The following is a 19136-nucleotide window of genomic DNA, read 5'->3' as shown; positions in this document are numbered from 1 at the left end:
AATGATACCGCCAAGCTCTCCTGAGTCGGGAGAGGAGGAGATTCATCAGTGACCCTAACGAACAAGAAAACGAAGACATGCGACAAAGAAGGAAATCCAACATACGAAGAACTGTAAATATTGAGTTAAGAAACATTGAGGTTAAAAAAAGAAAAAAAGAAAGTTATGTACATAATGTGTTAACTACTTCCGTCTTTTTACTATCTTCTGGCGTTTTGTATATGGCAGGATAATGCTTTTTAAGTTAGAGATTAATCTAATAACCAGGCAAACAATTTTTCTTCACTTATATATAACCAGAAATAGAAGTAATGTCAAATGGACGAATGATTCAAAATTGAAATGGAACTAAATGATCAATTGTCATCGACACTCAACAGAATGATAGGGTAAAAGTCTAAGGGTAAAAAAAATCATAACAAAAATACACAAAATTTAGGAAAAACGGAACTTAAATAAAAATACAAACTGCGTAATCACGTAGTAAATTGATTGTCAAATTTGTACCTCTCTCTAGAGGTGCCTTGTTACAGTAGTGATGTAGCTAGCCAAACTTATTTCTAAAGATTAAGGCATGGATGCCTGAATTATTTTATCCCCCCTCTTGTTTATGGTGCACAACTATCTGGCAACGACAGAGAGGGTAGAGAATAATTCAGGTATAGATGCCAGAATTAAAATGTCCTCCCTGCCAATATGGTCGCATAAATAGCTGGCAACGCAATAGAGGGTACAGAACAATTCAGGTATGGATGATTGAATTACATTGTACCCCTTTCCTTTCTGTGCCTATAAATATCTGGCAACGCCATAAGGGGTACAGAATAATTCAGGTATGTGTGTTTTAATTTTAATGTACCCCTCCCGTTCTTGCCGCATAGATATCCGGCCACGACAGAAATGGTACATATAATTCAGGTATGGATGCCTAAATTGGAATGTACCCCCCCCCCCATTCTGGGCGCATAAATGTTTGGCAACGCCATAAAGGGTAAAGAAAAACTGGAGTATGGATGTCTGAATTATAATGTACCCCTCCCAATCTGGTTGCATAAATATCTGGCAACACCAAAGGGGGTACAGAATAAATCAGGTATGGATGTTTGAATTTTAATGTATCCCCTCCCGTTCTTGTCGCATGAATATCTGGCAACACCAGAGAGGGTACAGAATAATGCATGTATGAATGCCTAAATTGTAATGTACCCCCTTCCATTCTGGGCGCATAAATGTTTGGCAACGCCATAAAGGCTACAGAATAATTCCGGCATCCATACCCAAGTTACTTTTTGTATCCCAAAAAAGACAGGTCAACTGCAAGTTACTGGGTGCAGATACAGGAATATTTGGATATAGGGATATACAAATGCAAAGCTGCTGTCAGTAAAACACATTAAAGTTCTATTTTTCTGCCTGAGAGAATGTGTTTATTTTCCTTTAATATTGCCGTAAAATGTATGTCTAATATGTTAGGTTTTCTGTCGTTACGGCGCGACGTCAATAACACTACTTTAACTTCAATATATATCCTATAATAAATTTGTTAATCCACTACAGCGCACCTACAGCTTTGAGGTAAAATTACTTGGAAACAAGGTGCTGACGTCAATGATTTTTCACCGTGTGGGTAACTAGGGACCACCTAGGACAAATTTGGGTAAGTTTCCGCAACCTGATTCCCCAAATCCGTTTTGGAGTGGAGAGGTTGATGACGTCATCAAAATTTTTTCAACCCCATAGGGTTTCAAGATCTATACGATGAAGGCGACGGGTATGCAAATTTATGCTATTTTGAGATGTTACGAGTTAACAAAATTTTAAGAACATTTTTTAAGTATATGAACAGGACAGTGCTGACGTCATCAAAAGTTAAATGCAACTTTTTATTATTTTTCTCTGTCTAAGTGGATTTTGGACCGACCATATCGACTAGTTACGGTATATTACTAAGTATTACAGTGTACTACCAAATACCTAAACAGTACTGCAAAGTATTACAGTATATTACTAAGTACTACAGTGTATTAATAAATACTACAAGGTATTACAGTATACTATAGAATACTACAAGGTATTACAGTGAATTACTGAATGCTACAAAGTATTACAGTGTATTACCGAATACTACAAAATATTACAGTATATTACTAAGTATTACAGTGCATTACTAAATACTACAAGGTATTACAGTGTATTATTGAATACTACAAGGTATTACAGTATATTACCCAATACTACAAGGTATTACAGAATATTACCGAATACTACAAAGTATTACAGTGTATTACTAAATACTACAAGGTATTACAGTATACTACCGAAAATTACAAGGTATTACAGTGTACTACAAGGTATTACAGTGTAGTACCGAATACTACAAGGTATTACAGTGTATTACTGAATACTACAAGGTATTACAGTTGACTACCGAATATTACAAGGTATTACAGTGTACTACAAGGTATTACAGTATACTACCGAATATTACAAGGTATTACAGTGTACTACAAGGTATTACAGTGTATTACTGAATACTACAAAATATTACAGTATATTACTAAGTACTACAGTGTATTACTGAATACTACAAGGTATTACAGTGTATTACCGAATACTACAAGGTATTACAGTGTATTACTGAATACTACAAGGTATTACAGTATACTACCGAATATTACAAGGTATTACAGTGTACTACAAGGTATTACAGTGTATTACTGAATACTACAAAATATTACAGTGTATTACTGAATACTACAAGGCATTACAGTGTATTACTGAATACTACAAGGTATTACAGTGTATTACTGAATACTACAAGGTATTACAGTGTATTACTGAATACTACAAGGCATTACAGTGTATTACTGAATACTACAAGGTATTACAGTGTATTACTGAATACTACAAGGTATTACAGTGTATTACTGAATACTACAAGGCATTACAGTGTATTACTGAATACTACAAGGTATTACAGTGTATTACTGAATACTACAAGGTATTACAGTGTATTACTGAATACTACAAGGTATTACAGTATACTACCGAATATTACAAGGTATTACAGTGTACTACAAGGTATTACAGTATACTACCGAATATTACAAGGTATTACAGTGTACTACAAGGTATTACAGTGTATTACTGAATACTACAAAATATTACAGTATATTACCAAATATTACAAGGTATTACAGTGTACTACAAGGTATTACAGTGTATTACTGAATACTACAAAATATTACAGTATATTACTAAGTACTACAGTGTATTACTGAATACTACAAGGTATTACAGTGTATTACTGAATACTACAAGGTATTACAGTATACTACCGAATATTACAAGGTATTACAGTGTACTACAAGATATTACAGTATACTACCGAATATTACAAGGTATTACAGTGTACTACAAGGTATTACAGTGTATTACTGAATACTACAAAATATTACAGTGTATTACTGAATACTACAAGGCATTACAGTGTATTACTGAATACTACAAGGTATTACAGTGTATTACTGAATACTACAAAGTATTACAGTGTATTACTGAATACTACAAGGTATTACAGTGTATTACTAAATACTACAAGGTATTACAGTATACTACCGAATATTACAAGGTATTACAGTGTACTACAAGGTATTACAGTGTATTACCGAATACTACAAGGTATTACAGTGTATTACTGAATACTACAAGGTATTACAGTGTATTACCGAATACTACAAAGTATTACAGTGTATTACTAAATACTACAAGGTATTACAGTATACTACCGAATATTACAAGGTATTACAGTGTACTACAAGGTATTACAGTGTATTACCGAATACTACAAGGTATTACAGTGTATTACTGAATACTACAAGGTATTACAGTATACTACCGAATATTACAAGGTATTACAGTGTACTACAAGGTATTACAGTATACTACCGAATATTACAAGGTATTACAGTGTACTACAAGGTATTACAGTGTATTACTGAATACTACAAAATATTACAGTATATTACTAAGTACTACAGTGTATTACTGAATACTACAAGGTATTACAGTGTATTACCGAATACTACAAGGTATTACAGTGTATTACTGAATACTACAAGGTATTACAGTATACTACCGAATATTACAAGGTATTACAGTGTACTACAAGGTATTACAGTGTATTACTGAATACTACAAAATATTACAGTGTATTACTGAATACTACAAGGCATTACAGTGTATTACTGAATACTACAAGGTATTACAGTGTATTACTGAATACTACAAGGTATTACAGTGTATTACTGAATACTACAAGGCATTACAGTGTATTACTGAATACTACAAGGTATTACAGTGTATTACTGAATACTACAAGGTATTACAGTGTATTACTGAATACTACAAGGCATTACAGTGTATTACTGAATACTACAAGGTATTACAGTGTATTACTGAATACTACAAGGTATTACAGTGTATTACTGAATACTACAAGGTATTACAGTATACTACCGAATATTACAAGGTATTACAGTGTACTACAAGGTATTACAGTATACTACCGAATATTACAAGGTATTACAGTGTACTACAAGGTATTACAGTGTATTACTGAATACTACCAAATTTTACAGTATATTACCGAATATTACAAGGTATTACAGTGTACTACAAGGTATTACAGTGTATTACTGAATACTACAAAATATTACAGTATATTACTAAGTACTACAGTGTATTACTGAATACTACAAGGTATTACAGTGTATTACTGAATACTACAAGGTATTACAGTATACTACCGAATATTACAAGGTATTACAGTGTACTACAAGGTATTACAGTATACTACCGAATATTACAAGGTATTACAGTGTACTACAAGGTATTACAGTGTATTACTGAATACTACAAAATATTACAGTGTATTACTGAATACTACAAGGCATTACAGTGTATTACTGAATACTACAAGGTATTACAGTGTATTACTGAATACTACAAGGTATTACAGTGTATTACTGAATACTACAAGGCATTACAGTATATTACCGAATACTACAAGGTATTACAGTGTATTACTGAATACTACAAAGTATTACAGTGTATTACTGAATACTACAAGGTATTACAGTGTATTACTAAATACTACAAGGTATTACAGTACACTACCGAATATTACAAGGTATTACAGTGTACTACAAGGTATTACAGTGTATTACCGAATACTACAAGATATTACAGTGTATTACAGTGTACTACAAGGTATTACAGTGTATTACCGAATACTACAAGGTATTACAGTGTATTACTGAATACTACAAGGTATTACAGTATACTACCGAATATTACAAGGTATTACAGTGTACTACAAGGTATTACAGTATACTACCGAATATTACAAGGTATTACAGTGTACTACAAGGTATTACAGTGTATTACTGAATACTACAAAATATTACAGTATATTACTAAGTACTACAGTGTATTACTGAATACTACAAGGTATTACAGTGTATTACCGAATATTACAAGGCATTACAGTATATTACCGAATACTACAAGGTATTACAGTGTATTACTGAATACTAAAAAGTATTACAGTGTATTACAGTGTACTACAAGGTATTACATTGTATTACCGAATACTACAAGGTATTACAGTGTATTACTGAATACTACAAGGTATTACAGTGTACTACAAGGTATTACAGTATACTACCGAATATTACAAGGTATTACAGTGTACTACAAGGTATTACAGTGTATTACTGAATACTACAAGGTATTACAGTGTACTACAAGGTATTACAGTTGACTACCGAATATTACAAGGTATTACAGTGTACTACAAGGTATTACAGTATACTACCGAATATTACAAGGTATTACAGTGTACTACAAGGTATTACAGTGTATTACTGAATACTACAAAATATTACAGTATATTACTAAGTACTACAGTGTATTACTGAATACTACAAGGTATTACAGTGTATTACCGAATACTACAAGGTATTACAGTGTATTACTGAATACTACAAGGTATTACAGTATACTACCGAATATTACAAGGTATTACAGTGTACTACAAGGTATTACAGTGTATTACTGAATACTACAAAATATTACAGTGTATTACTGAATACTACAAGGCATTACAGTGTATTACTGAATACTACAAGGTATTACAGTGTATTACTGAATACTACAAGGTATTAGAGTGTATTACTGAATATTACAAGGTATTACAGTATACTACCGAATATTACAAGGTATTACAGTGTACTACAAGGTATTACAGTATACTACCGAATATTACAAGGTATTACAGTGTACTACAAGGTATTACAGTGTATTACTGAATACTACAAAATATTACAGTGTATTACTGAATACTACAAGGCATTACAGTATATTACCGAATACTACAAGGTATTACAGTGTATTACCGAATACTACAAGGTATTACAGTATACTACCGAATATTACAAGGTATTACAGTGTACTACAAGGTATTACAGTATACTACCGAATATTACAAGGTATTACAGTGTACTACAAGGTATTACAGTGTATTACTGAATACTACAAAATATTACAGTATATTACTAAGTACTACAGTGTATTACTGAATACTACAAGGTATTACAGTGTATTACTGAATACTACAAGGTATTACAGTATATTACCGAATACTACAAAGTAATACAGTGTAAAATACGGGATATTACTATGTACTACACTGTAATACTGTATATTACAAAGATATTATGCTAGGCAGTAGTATGTATAGTAGGCAGTATTATGTGTTAACAACATTACGGCGTTGATAAATTGCTTAACGTCGTGTGTCGGATGTCGTTGGAAGAATACGACAATGTCGGATACGACATATTCACAGACTAAATGGATCCTTCCATGAAGTGCTTCCCCAAGGACGGCTGTCCCACACAAAGTCGGGCATTATACAAAGTCGGGCGAAAATACTTGTCTGACTTAGGCGTTGGACTTTTAAATTTTTTGCCCTAAGTTGGTGCATGTATACAAGTAATAAAGAATTTTTTCACGATGAAGTCAATATATAAAAGGTTGCAAAGCGGGGAAAGGTCCCCTCCTATCTGTGCAAGGGAAAAATTTTATAGCAATTTGCAAGTCTTCAGGAAATCTCGCCCTGGGCTCTTTCTTAACTTTTTGGTAATGGTTGTTCTCCAGGGTTTCTTTTTGCAATGAGAGTGAAGGTGCAGAGCTCTTACGTTTCGTAAAGTTATTAAAAATCGTAAATCTATTTATAAACGCATTCGTTTTTCAGCAAGCAAGGCATACACGTTGCAAAAAGAAAAGAAGTTATAGAAAACATTAAAAATGAGGTTTTGACTACATAATTACTTCTTTCCGTCTTCCATGTTTTTAGTTTAGGAATTTAAGTATTTAATTTGTGAACTATTTACTTCGGGCGCTCATTTAGACTGAAATTATTTGACCACAAAGAGCTTTTTTAAAAATTTGCTGAGTAAACATTCTAATACCCCAGAGTTTCTTGCGAGAAATATCGAAAAACATTTTTTATGATATTAACAACCACAGCAACATCAGGAACACATTAACCGCAATGCAGCGTCTCCGGATTTGACAGAAATGCAATCAGAAAACTATACAGCGCTGTGTCAGCAGCAGCAACCTGCGACGCTCTTGCCAACAAACTGGATAGTGTGAGAGATATTGTTACTTTTTATTACAACAGAGGAAAGAAACAAATGTCAACAGAGACAACATTGTACGATGAAGTAAAGTATGAAGCACAAGAGACCTACTACGACGCTGAGGACGAATACAACGGAGTCGAAGACACTCAGCGCATATTCAACTAAAACGACACACAGATACTGGAGAATAGGAATTGTGTCAAATGGCGGTTCAACAAGAACCTCACAACAAACCATTTATGCATGCGATCATGGAAAAAATTACCCCGCATTACCCCACGGGTATTAAAAAATAGATTAAATTGACAACCAACAACTGTTTAAACGTGACCGCCATGATTGATTTCGTGTGCACCACACTTTCCGGTCGTTTCCTACTTAGTGCCTGTTTCTCCTGTTTCCTTTCGTTTTCCCCAGTTTCTATATCGTTCACCCCCGTTCTTCTGCGGTTTCCCTGTGGTTTGTGAGAGTTTCCCTGTTTTCAGTATGTTTAACATTGTATTAGTTACGAAAATAATACATTTAAGGATAATAACAACTTTATCTTAAAAAAGACTTTGCCTGAAACTAAAAAAAGGACAAAATCTTGTGACAACTAGTAACGCTTACTGCGTATTTTCATATATCTTGACTAACTTCGAGCTAGATGTTTTGCGTGATTTTTTTAAGAAACCAATCAAAGGCATCCTAGCTAGCTAAAATCAGTTTCTATTTTCCTGTACAATTCGAAAACTATTACCCAGGCATATTTCTCCGTATGGGTTAAGAGAAGCTCTGAAAAATAAGCGCGAGAGGTTGTTCAGTTTCTACTTACATGCATGCAGACGTATTCTAAAAGTTTTCCACTCGATTAATCAATGAACAAACACGAGTAGAAAGAAAAATTTGAAAAGTGGTTAAAATCTGAGGAGGTTGTACGTAATGGAGGCATGCAACAAAATATGCATCATAAAATTGTTACATATTTAGTGACTCAAACGAAGGAAAGTTAAAACGGCAACAACGAGAAATATTAGATAAGGATTGCAAATTTGGAGCAAACGTGTAAAAAACATCATAAGTATTAATGGCCTATATTTGAAGGGTTTTTATTCCTTCTTTCAAAAGGTCGGTTATAAGTCATTAATATTAAAATGCCCTACTTTAGGTGGGTCTTATTTCTGCCCAAAGTCGGTCAAAATAATCAATATTAAAATGCTTTATCTTGGGCATGCTTTTGCTAAAATAATTGTTGATTAAAAGCTTAAATTTTGGTTAAATATGTGTTCATGAGAACGATTTTGTTATTAAATTCAGTCCAGGCATCTTTCGATAAAACAGTAAAACTAAAATCAGTTTTATTTTGCATATTCTTGCCCTACTTGAAGTATGATTTTAGGATGACCGACGGGCAGCCGCCCCACTTTGGGTGGAACATGGCCTGGATTTAGTCAATTTAGTGTCAATTTCACACCGAAACATTCGCACTGAAAAAAGCGGTAAACGGACCAGCCTGCAGCGCAAGCAAAATCAAGGAATGAAAGTTACATTCTGAGGCTAGCTGTAGCTAGAAGCTATTTTATAACGTTCATATTATATTCTGCATCATTAACACTTAGTTCCATTTACTAGGAGCAAATTTATTTGGCTTAAATATTGGCTTGTCAACATCTTTTATTTGTAGTAAACTTTTTTGTCAGCCAGATAAGAATAATGCATAATAATGATTAGCCCCACTTCACTTTAAGCTATACGATATAGTGTAATAGGCTCAGCCTACAAATCATGAATCCAGACATCAAGTCCCCCATCCCAACACACAGCTAGCTAGACAGATTTAAAACCATACCATACCAAATTGGAAGTTTTATGATCAGATTGGCTGAAGCTTTGGTCATCAACACAACATATAAACGTGAAGCCAGAATGATGTCACAGTATAAATAAAATACACCCCCTAATTAGGCATCAATTTTATTACTTAAGCAGAAAATCCCTTATTTAAACTGTTAGGGCCTTTTGAAAAAATTTTTTAGGCCCTGTTAGCCAGTCAGGAAAATTCTCTTAATTAAGCTGTATAGCTTAATTTGGAGATCTCCTAAATAAGCTGTATCATACAGCCTAATTAGATGAAATACATCTGAATTAGGAGGTAGAAAAAGTTTTTTCCCCGATTTCTTGAAAAATGTAGATTTTAGCAGAATCACCACTGCAGCTCTTTCATCGTCAGTTTGACCACTATATTATAAAAGAGGAACGGTATTTTCAGCACCCCGGGTTCAAAAGATATGGACTATAAACAAAGGTTCATTGTTAGCAATAGTCTATTTAAGCTGTACTGCATCTTAGTTAGGATGTCACGTCACATGATACATCCTATTTAAGCGGATATTTTTAAAACTTCAAATTTAGCGGATCTCCGGGGTGCTATGAAAAAACTAATGTATTGGAGATGTTTATATGCACGTAAATATTGGATTTATTCAGTTAGATAGATGCTAAAATTTAGTTAAATGTGTATTTTAGAAAGTTTTGTACATCTTAACTAAGCTGTAAAACGCCTAATTAGACTGTATCATACATCCTAATTAAGCTGACATCTAAATTAAGCTGTACAGCTTAATTAAGAGGATTTCCCTGACTGTTAGCGGGATATCACCGCTAAGATTCGGACCCCCCCTCTTTTAGTGGATTATCGTCCATGAAATACACATCATCATCATCATCATTCTCGGCTTAACGTCCGTTTTCCATGCTAGCATGGGTTGGACGGTGTATATTAATGACCCTCTTCCAATCTGATCTAGACTGTGTTAGATCTAAACTCAACTTCCTCTCTATCAAGTCTGTCCTTATAACCTCCTGCCAAGTCTTTCTCGGTCTGCCTCTGGGCTTTGCCCCAGGAACTATCAAGTCTCTACACTTTCTTACCCAATTATCCTCCTCCATTCTTTCCAAGTGCCCCAGCCAATTCAATCTTCTTATCTGGATAACATCTTTAATTCTACGGAGACTTAGCCTGCTTCTTAGCTCATCTGAACTCTTTCTGTCTCTCAGACTGGCATTACACATCCACCTAACCATTCTCATATCATTCCTTTCTAAACGGTCAAGATCTTCCTGCTTCACTGCCCATGTCTCACTACCGTACAACATAACACTTCTTACACAGGCCTCATACAACCTACCTTTTACCTCAATTGACAGGACTCTGCTAGTCAATAAAGGAAGTAACTCTCTAAACTTTTTCCAAGCAGAACCTATCCTGCAAGTAACACTTCTTCCAACACCCCCTTCACTGCCCAACATATCACCTAAGTAACAGAAGTTCTTAACTATCTCTAACGAGCCAGTACATCATTAAAGCTGGAAATACTTCATTCTCTATAATCTCACCTTTGCAACGCTTGCATACAAACTGTATGCCAGCTCTTAACCTTCCACTAATACTACTGCACTTCTTAATGGCGCCGTAGATTATTATGGCGCCGTAGATTAGTGGTTATAGCTCTCGTACTCTGTGCGGGACACCGGGGTTCGATTCCTCTTGACGGCGATTCAACATGGGCGAGTGAATGTTACCATAGCCCCGGGTTAACCCAAGCCATGTGAGGGAAATTGGGAAGATGGCACACTGTGTGGGCCGTTGGATGTTGCCGGGAGTTGTCTAGTAGAGCGCGGGCCCTAATTGGGTCTGCGTCGCTCAAAATGAGCATTAAATACTCTAGGACTCTTCATCTAAGCCATGGCCCCTTCTGGAAATAATAGACAGGGTATATCCCTCGATATTTGTGAGGCTAGCCATGTAAAATATGCACATCTATCTATCTATCTCTTATGTACTCAATGCTTGCAAGTCTGACAAAAAATTGAGTTACTACCAACCCCTTTCCTGCAAACTCCACAAGGCCACTTTCCAACTACAAGGTCACACTTGGCTGCAATGCTACTTATCATGACTTTAAACTTTGCTGTGTTTACCTTCAGCCCTTTCTCTTCTAGTCCTTTCTTCCACTTCTCAAACTTTTCAACTAATTCTTCCATCGACTCTGCTATGAGAACCAAATCATCTGCATACAATAACTCCCATGGACGACCTGTTCTGAACTCCATCGACAGCGCTTCTAAGACTAGAATAAACAACAAAGGACTAAGTACAGAACCCTGATGTACACCAACATTTACACTAAATTCATCACTAAGTGAATTGTTAATCCTGACACGACTTCTAGCATTGCTGTACATAGACTGAACCATCGTAACTAGCCACTCATCCACACCTAATTTTCTCATAGCCCACCAAATAACTTTATGTGGCACTCTATCAAAAGCTTTCTCTAAATCTACAAAGGCAAAATAGAGATTCTCTCTCTTTCCTAAATACTTTTCCTGAAGCTGTCTGAGTAAAAATATTGCATCTGTAGTGCCACGCCCTGGAACAAAACCAAATTGCATCTTATCTATATCAATTCGTTCTCTAAGTAACTTATTAATCACTCTTTCAATAACTTTCATTACTTGATCAACCAACTTCAAACCTCTATAGTTACCCCTTTCTAATGCATCACCCTTGCCCTTGAAACAATTCACTATTACACTCGACTGCCACTCACTCGGAATAGCACCATCCTTTATAATCTGGTTAGCAAGACTTGTAATAAGCTCAACTCCAATATATCCAGATGCTTTTACCATCTCTGCAACAATACCTGATACTCCTGCAGCCTTGCCAATCTTCAATTTCCTAATAGCCTCCACTACCCATTCTGTCTTGATCTGCATAGCTGGCCCTTCTACAACATCATCATCAGACAAATTATCCTCGTCCCAATCAAACTCAGTGTTAAGCAACCTCTGATAATGATTCTTCCAAGCTACCCTTTTCTCCTCCTCTGTGCTAGCCAAAACACCTTCATCATTACGTATACACTTCTCACCTACAATATCTTGATTAGTCTTCTTCATTTGCTTTGCTATCTTGAATACCTCATTGCGCTGGTCTTCCCTTCTTAACACATCTGCAAATCTGTTTCTCTCTGCTTCTAATTTTGCTTTATACACTGCTGTACGAGCGCGACGCTTAGCTTCTAAGTAAATATTTTTACTACCACCTGACTTCCACTCTTTCCAAAGTTTCCTCTTTTCCTTTATACACTGGTCAACCTCATTATTCCACCACCAGGTCTGTCTATGTCTAGCTGGTCCTTTCGTCCATCCACAGGTATCATCAGAAGCTTCTAGAAGACAATTCTTCAAAGTAGTCCAAGTACTTTCAACATTGTCACTATCACATTGACTATTGTAGGCTAACTGCTGAACTTTTGCACTAAATTGTCTTGCTACAATCTCTTCCTTCAGCTTCCAGACTTTTCGACGGGGCCTGTACTTTCCCTTGGCTTCTTTGACACTCTTCAAGATAATATCACAAACCAGCAACCTATGCTGGGAAACACACTCTTCCCCCGATATAACTTTCACGTCCTTCACCACTTTCTTGTCTGACTTTCTAACCAAAAAGTAATCTATCTGTGTCTTACAACCACCTGACTCATATGTTATCAGCCTACTCTGTCTCTTACTGAATGATGTGTTGCAAACCACCATGTCCGTTGCCATTCCAAACTCAAGCAATCTCTCCCCTTCCTTATTTCTGCTCCCAAATCCATAGCCTCCATGCACACCTCTATAACCTTCAGATGACTTCCCAACATGACCATTAAAGTCGCTGCCCACCATGACAAGTTCTGTGTCTCCAAACTTTGATGTGACTGCTATTAACTCATCATAAAACTTATCTTTATCTTCCTCACTGAGTCCACACTGTGGAGCATAAACTGACAGAAAAGTGACAATCCTATTACCTATCAAAAACTTTATCACTATAATACGACTATTAACACGCATAACATCTATTACTTTTTCTACCCACTTCTCTGCAACGAATATGCCAACTCCTCCATATCCATCACTATTACCAATCCAAAAAAGCTTATACCTTGCCCTCCTACCTTCCACAAATCTCACTGAAGCTCCTCTCCACCTAACTTCCTGAACACAACACATATCAACAGATCTACGTTCTAACATTTCAACTACTTCTCCTGCTCTACCTCTCAAAGTACCAACATTTACACTAGCCATCCTCAACCTAGTGTTATCTACCTTGTGATGTGATAGCTGGGTAACGGTCTGGCGATGCTCACATCTGACATCTGTCCTACCGTGCGCGACACCTTCACTCCTTAGAGTTCCAGCCCCGTTTACGCAGTTTGTCTGATTAACTATTCTTACAGCCATTAATAAAGAGTTTTGGCATTGTTTTACAGCTGGATGCCCTTCCTAGCGCCAACCGTTCACAGACCGGACTGGGTGTTTTTTAAAGTGACACCATCACTATGTGGCATTTCATGGGACTTCCACAATCGCCCCTTTAAACTAAGGTATGGTGGAGGACGTTCAACTCCTCTCTTGTCTCTTAAGGAGACCCTTCACCAATCCCAAAAACAAACACACATTCTGATAAATCTTGGAAGCTCAGGGGCATGTTTTGTAAATAAAAGTTACCGGAATTAATAACAAGAGGAATTAGGCCACAAACAAATTTTTGAAATTTCTTGATCCTTAGCGGATTTTTCTTCAGACCCCCTCCCCCCCTTAGCGGCGATATCCTGCTAACGGGGCCGAATAATTTTCCCAAATTTATACACTTAAGCTAAAATTTACATCTTTCTTAGTGCTGAGAAGCAAGTATGTGTGGCCAAATACAATTATTTTAACCCAACAAAAAAATTGATGAAGGCTCGTTTTTTGCGCAGAAACTTCATCTCTTAAATATATATGCTGCTTGAAACAACATTGAATAAATCTTTCCACTGCTTATTTTGATTGCATATTTATTTTAATATGGCTGTTTGCAGGTAAATTAAGGTATACCTTGGCTAAAAGTGTGCTATTTTACAAACCCTCTGTTATATAAACATGATTTTATCAGCAAAGCTAAATTTTAAATTACTCCTTTTATTAATATACAAAGCCATGTATTCAAAGTATAACACATCATAGTTACACTGTGATTTGCTCATGAAAGCTTTATTAGAAGTCTAATTTGAACATAATATACTAATTATACAAAAAGGTTTTCTCTGACTGGCAAGGGATATGTTTGTTTTGTGATTTACATCATATTGGTTGTAACCAATGCTGGTCATCCACTCCAAATAGGGGAAACTGCAGTATATTTCTAACAGCCAAACTTTTTAGTATACAATAGCACAGGATCCCTCAATCACGGTAGTGACAGAAAAAATGTTTGGGTCATAGGATCCTGGCTTGAGCCTAACTTTGTATAAAATGTTTTGTTAACATAGTCACAAGCATGTTCTCATAATAATACTCTTAAAAAACGAAGAGAATAAGCTAAAAAGTATCGTTTTTTTATATGATGATGTTGTTCTCCTGGAATTTACTTTCTCTTCTTTATTGCTCAAACCTTTTGATAGATTTAAATCACTCTTAGAAGACGGAGAATCTTAAAAATCCTGTTCAGCTATGTACACCAAACAAACAAAACGCAGAGGAACCAAGTTGACGTAACAAGCAAACAATACATGTAATAACTAAGTTAGCTTTTTGTTTGATAATGTCAGTGACCATGCTTTTAGGAGTTGAAATTTGGACCAAAAAAATAAAACTTTTTCTTTTTGAACTTTTTTTTTGAACTCTTTTATTTATTACCATGAAGTTCCTTTAAGTGTGTATGTTCAGCTTTATTAAGAATAACACTTTACGGATTTGTTTAGATAAATTATTATCAATTAAGAATGTAATACAAAATCATGCCTCTTGCTGATTATTTACCAACGCTAACAGATAATCCTTACTTTTCTGCTGGATTTGGTCTTGTGGGTGTTGGCACTGGTCTAGCGATTCTGCGTAAAGGCAGTCAGTTTGGATTTGTGTTGTTTAGGCGTCATTGTATGATTACTCTTGAAGTACCAAGTAAAGACAAAAGTTATGATTGGATGTTGCAATGGATGACTCAAAAAAGAGCAAAACAGACTCAACATTTAAGTGTAATGACAACATTTCATCAACATGATACTGGTAAAGTAAGTACAAAATTTGACTTTGCCCCAAGTCCTGGTGTTCATTTTTTTAAATTTAAAACAAATTGGATACGTGCTGAGAGGCAACGTGAGCAAGGAATGCGAGATCTTGCAACTGGACAACCTTGGGAAACAGTTACTTTAACATCAATTGGTAAAAATAAAGAAATTTTCAATGATATGTTGCATGAAGCTAAATCCTTGGCCTTATCTAAACAGCAAGGAAAAACTTTGATGTATGTACCTATGGGTCCAGACTGGAGACAGTTTGGGTTTCCACGTCAGCGCAGGCCTTTGAGCTCTGTCATACTAGATAATGGAATTGCAGAACGGACACTTAAAGATGTTAGAGAGTTCATCACTAATCAGAAATGGTATACAGATAGAGGTAAGATATTTTGTATTTAGTACACCTTTTTGCAGAGAAACATAGTTTATTGTTTTTTGCGAAAAAAATTTCGAAGCAGAATTCATCCAATTTGTTCAATAATAGGCTGAGAAAACGAATAACTGTTAGTGCAGTATAATATGCTACAATCATTCAATTTGGATATGTGGGAGAGTAAAATTGTTAAGTTTAACATAATAGTAAAAGATGTGATTGTCAACAACTAGGAATTAAGAAAAAAAGCAGCTAAGGCTATAGTAGAGGGTTGGTATAAGTAAAACAACTGTTTATTTTTTATGTTTTCCATTTCATATCTATAACACTTTAGCAAAGTCACAAAAGAACCAAATGCCAAAATCTTCTGGTGAATATTTTCAGGTTGAAAATAGAAAGTAATCTTGCTAAACAACTTTTCTTGGTCTACATATTAACATAACTTCAACATATCATCATGTGGAATCTTTAAAACCTGCCTCCCACTTTGAAACAAGTTGATTTCATATGAACAAGCTTTAAAAGTTGTCATTTTTTTTGGATCCTTAAGGTTTTGGACTTCAAGTTTCACTAATGCATGAAATCAAGAAGTTGCCCCGAGTAAGGAGTTGTATTTAACATTTTTACTAAGGCATTTTTAAGCCATTTTGCATAAGTTGTAACATTTAGTAACTATGTTATGATTTATCACATAATTTTCAAAACTTTTAAGCCCTATATCTCTAAAACCAATAAAGATTTTTTTAAAAAAAAATAAAAAGATTTATAGCCATCTTTTAAATCATTCATATAAAACCAACTTGTTTTGGGAGGCAAGCTTTAATTATTTAAAAATCTTAAATATATTTAACTTGATTTATTGCAAGAATTTGTTCATCAATTTTGTTACATTGCAACAAATTGCATTGTCTACACATAAAAAAATTGCCCCATATGGTCTTATTACTTTACTGATGATCTGAAAATCTTTCTAAGATAAGTTGTGTTTTTTTGTCTTGTATATACCTCAACTATATTTGTGTTAAGTTTAAATATGCAACAACAAATTAATTTAAATATGAAAACAATAACGTTTCTTTTTATTTAGGCATACCATATAGAAGAGGTTATTTATTGTATGGTCCTCCGGGATGTGGTAAAAGTAGTTTCATGTGTGTTATTGATTTTTCTAAAACATATCTCAAAATGTTTGTAAAGTTTGAGTCTTCCAAATAACACTTCATACTGTTTATTACATTTTTTGGTATTCTTTTTGGTTCTTATTTACAGTACTGCACTAGCTGGTGAATTAGAATATAGTATCTGTGTGATGAATCTTGGTGACCGAACTTTAAGTGACGATAGATTAAATCACCTGATGAGTGTTGCACCTCAACAAAGTATTATTCTGCTGGAGGATATAGATGCAGCATTTAGCAGAAGAGATACTGAGAATGAAAAGACAGGCAGTAAAGGTGGAGGATATTATCCAAATCATGTAGGTTGTTCAATTTTCAATAAGATATTTGAACTTGTATCCCAGACATACACAATTCATAATTAAACATCATGTTTTAAGTGTACACATATTAACGTAATCAAAGTGAGATTTAAGGTTCGAAACAATGGGAGTGTTCTTTAGAAACAGTAAAGGAATGACTACAAACACGGTGGTGAGTTCTTTCAGTTGTGTAAACCTATTAAAAAAATTAATTATGAAAAACTTAAGTAAATATTGCACAAAAAGTATTAGAGTTCCTACTGTGTGGATGTCAAAACTGTTGTGATGCCAAAGAATGTTTGATTAGCATTTAGGACAAGTTACACCAAAAGATGTCCAAAGTCTACAAGCAATTATTTGATTATATCTTTTAATAATAGCCGTATTTTGTCTGTCTCTGCTTAACCCCAATGTACACTATTCCTTAAAACTCACAGAAATAATGAATAAACATGGGAAGCTGCAAACTCATGAAGTTGACCTTCTAAAAAGCCCCTGTAATTCCATGTCTAGATCATACCCCACATATTGTGAAATTATAACTAGATAAATTATAAATTATTTTTCTGTGTTAACATGGATAAATTTCGTAAATATAATAAAAATGTCACCAAAGCAACTTCTTGTTTTATTTTTGCTTAAGTGGTATGGCTAAGAACTGAACTTAATCTTGAGTTATACTGAGACTTTCTGTGTTATTTTCCATTACTGAATTTGATTAAAACTAATTTTTTTTTGTTTTTAGGTAACTTTTAGTGGTCTTTTAAACTGTCTTGATGGTGTTGTTTCTACAGAAGAGAGACTAGTATTTATGACAACAAATTACTTAGAAAGATTGGATCCTGCGTTAATTAGACCTGGCCGAGTTGATATTAAACTGTTAATAGATCAAGCTTCTCAATCACAACTTTATAGGATGTACTTACGTTTCTATCCACACAGGACACATGCTGATGCAGTAACGTTTAGTGACAATGTAATCAAGACAAATCAAACATACAGTATTGCAGTAATTCAAGGTTATTTTATGTTGCATAAACAAGATGCTGAAGCTGCCATGATGAATGTTCATATGTTAAAAGATTTGTAAAATTTTGTTAGAGAAATTATTTTCAGATTTTGTTATCAATACTGACTTGCAGATGAATACAACTATACATAAATGAATATCTTATTGAATATATTTTAAAACAACTGACCAAAAAATTATGGGTATCGTAACTGCTTGGTTAGCGTCGACATCCTTTTTTTTTCTATTAAAATGTTGTTTTAAATTTGTGTGCCTCCTTGTGTGTTCTTTAGTTTAAGAATTTTGTTTTTTTAAACTTCTTATGATTCCAACTACACTTTATGTATACATTTTTTATCAGCAACTCAATTTCTAAGGTAACATACCTTAAAATGGGCAAAAAACTAAGCAGCTTACTTTGCAGCCACCAGGCCTAGCACTCATCCTTTAACACTTTAATCTATGCTTT

The 19136-nt window shown here is 34.7% G+C and overlaps 1 protein-coding gene across 1 annotated transcript; it reads left to right on the top strand.

Moving 5' to 3' along the window:
- Positions 1 to 15470: 15470 nt before the first annotated feature.
- LOC130662540 (mitochondrial chaperone BCS1-like) lies at positions 15471 to 18825 on the top strand. Its single transcript, XM_057461432.1, has 4 exons — positions 15471 to 16184; positions 17266 to 17329; positions 17448 to 17655; positions 18404 to 18825. Exons 1-4 carry the CDS (start codon positions 15527 to 15529, stop codon positions 18746 to 18748), a joined length of 1275 nt encoding a protein of 424 aa, XP_057317415.1. The 5' UTR covers positions 15471 to 15526; the 3' UTR covers positions 18749 to 18825.
- Positions 18826 to 19136: the final 311 nt, after the last annotated feature.

Source organism: Hydractinia symbiolongicarpus, chromosome 10 (assembly GCF_029227915.1).
Source record: "Hydractinia symbiolongicarpus strain clone_291-10 chromosome 10, HSymV2.1, whole genome shotgun sequence".
Taxonomy (NCBI): Eukaryota; Metazoa; Cnidaria; class Hydrozoa; order Anthoathecata; family Hydractiniidae; genus Hydractinia; species Hydractinia symbiolongicarpus.
This window is presented reverse-complemented; position numbering and strand designations above follow the sequence as displayed.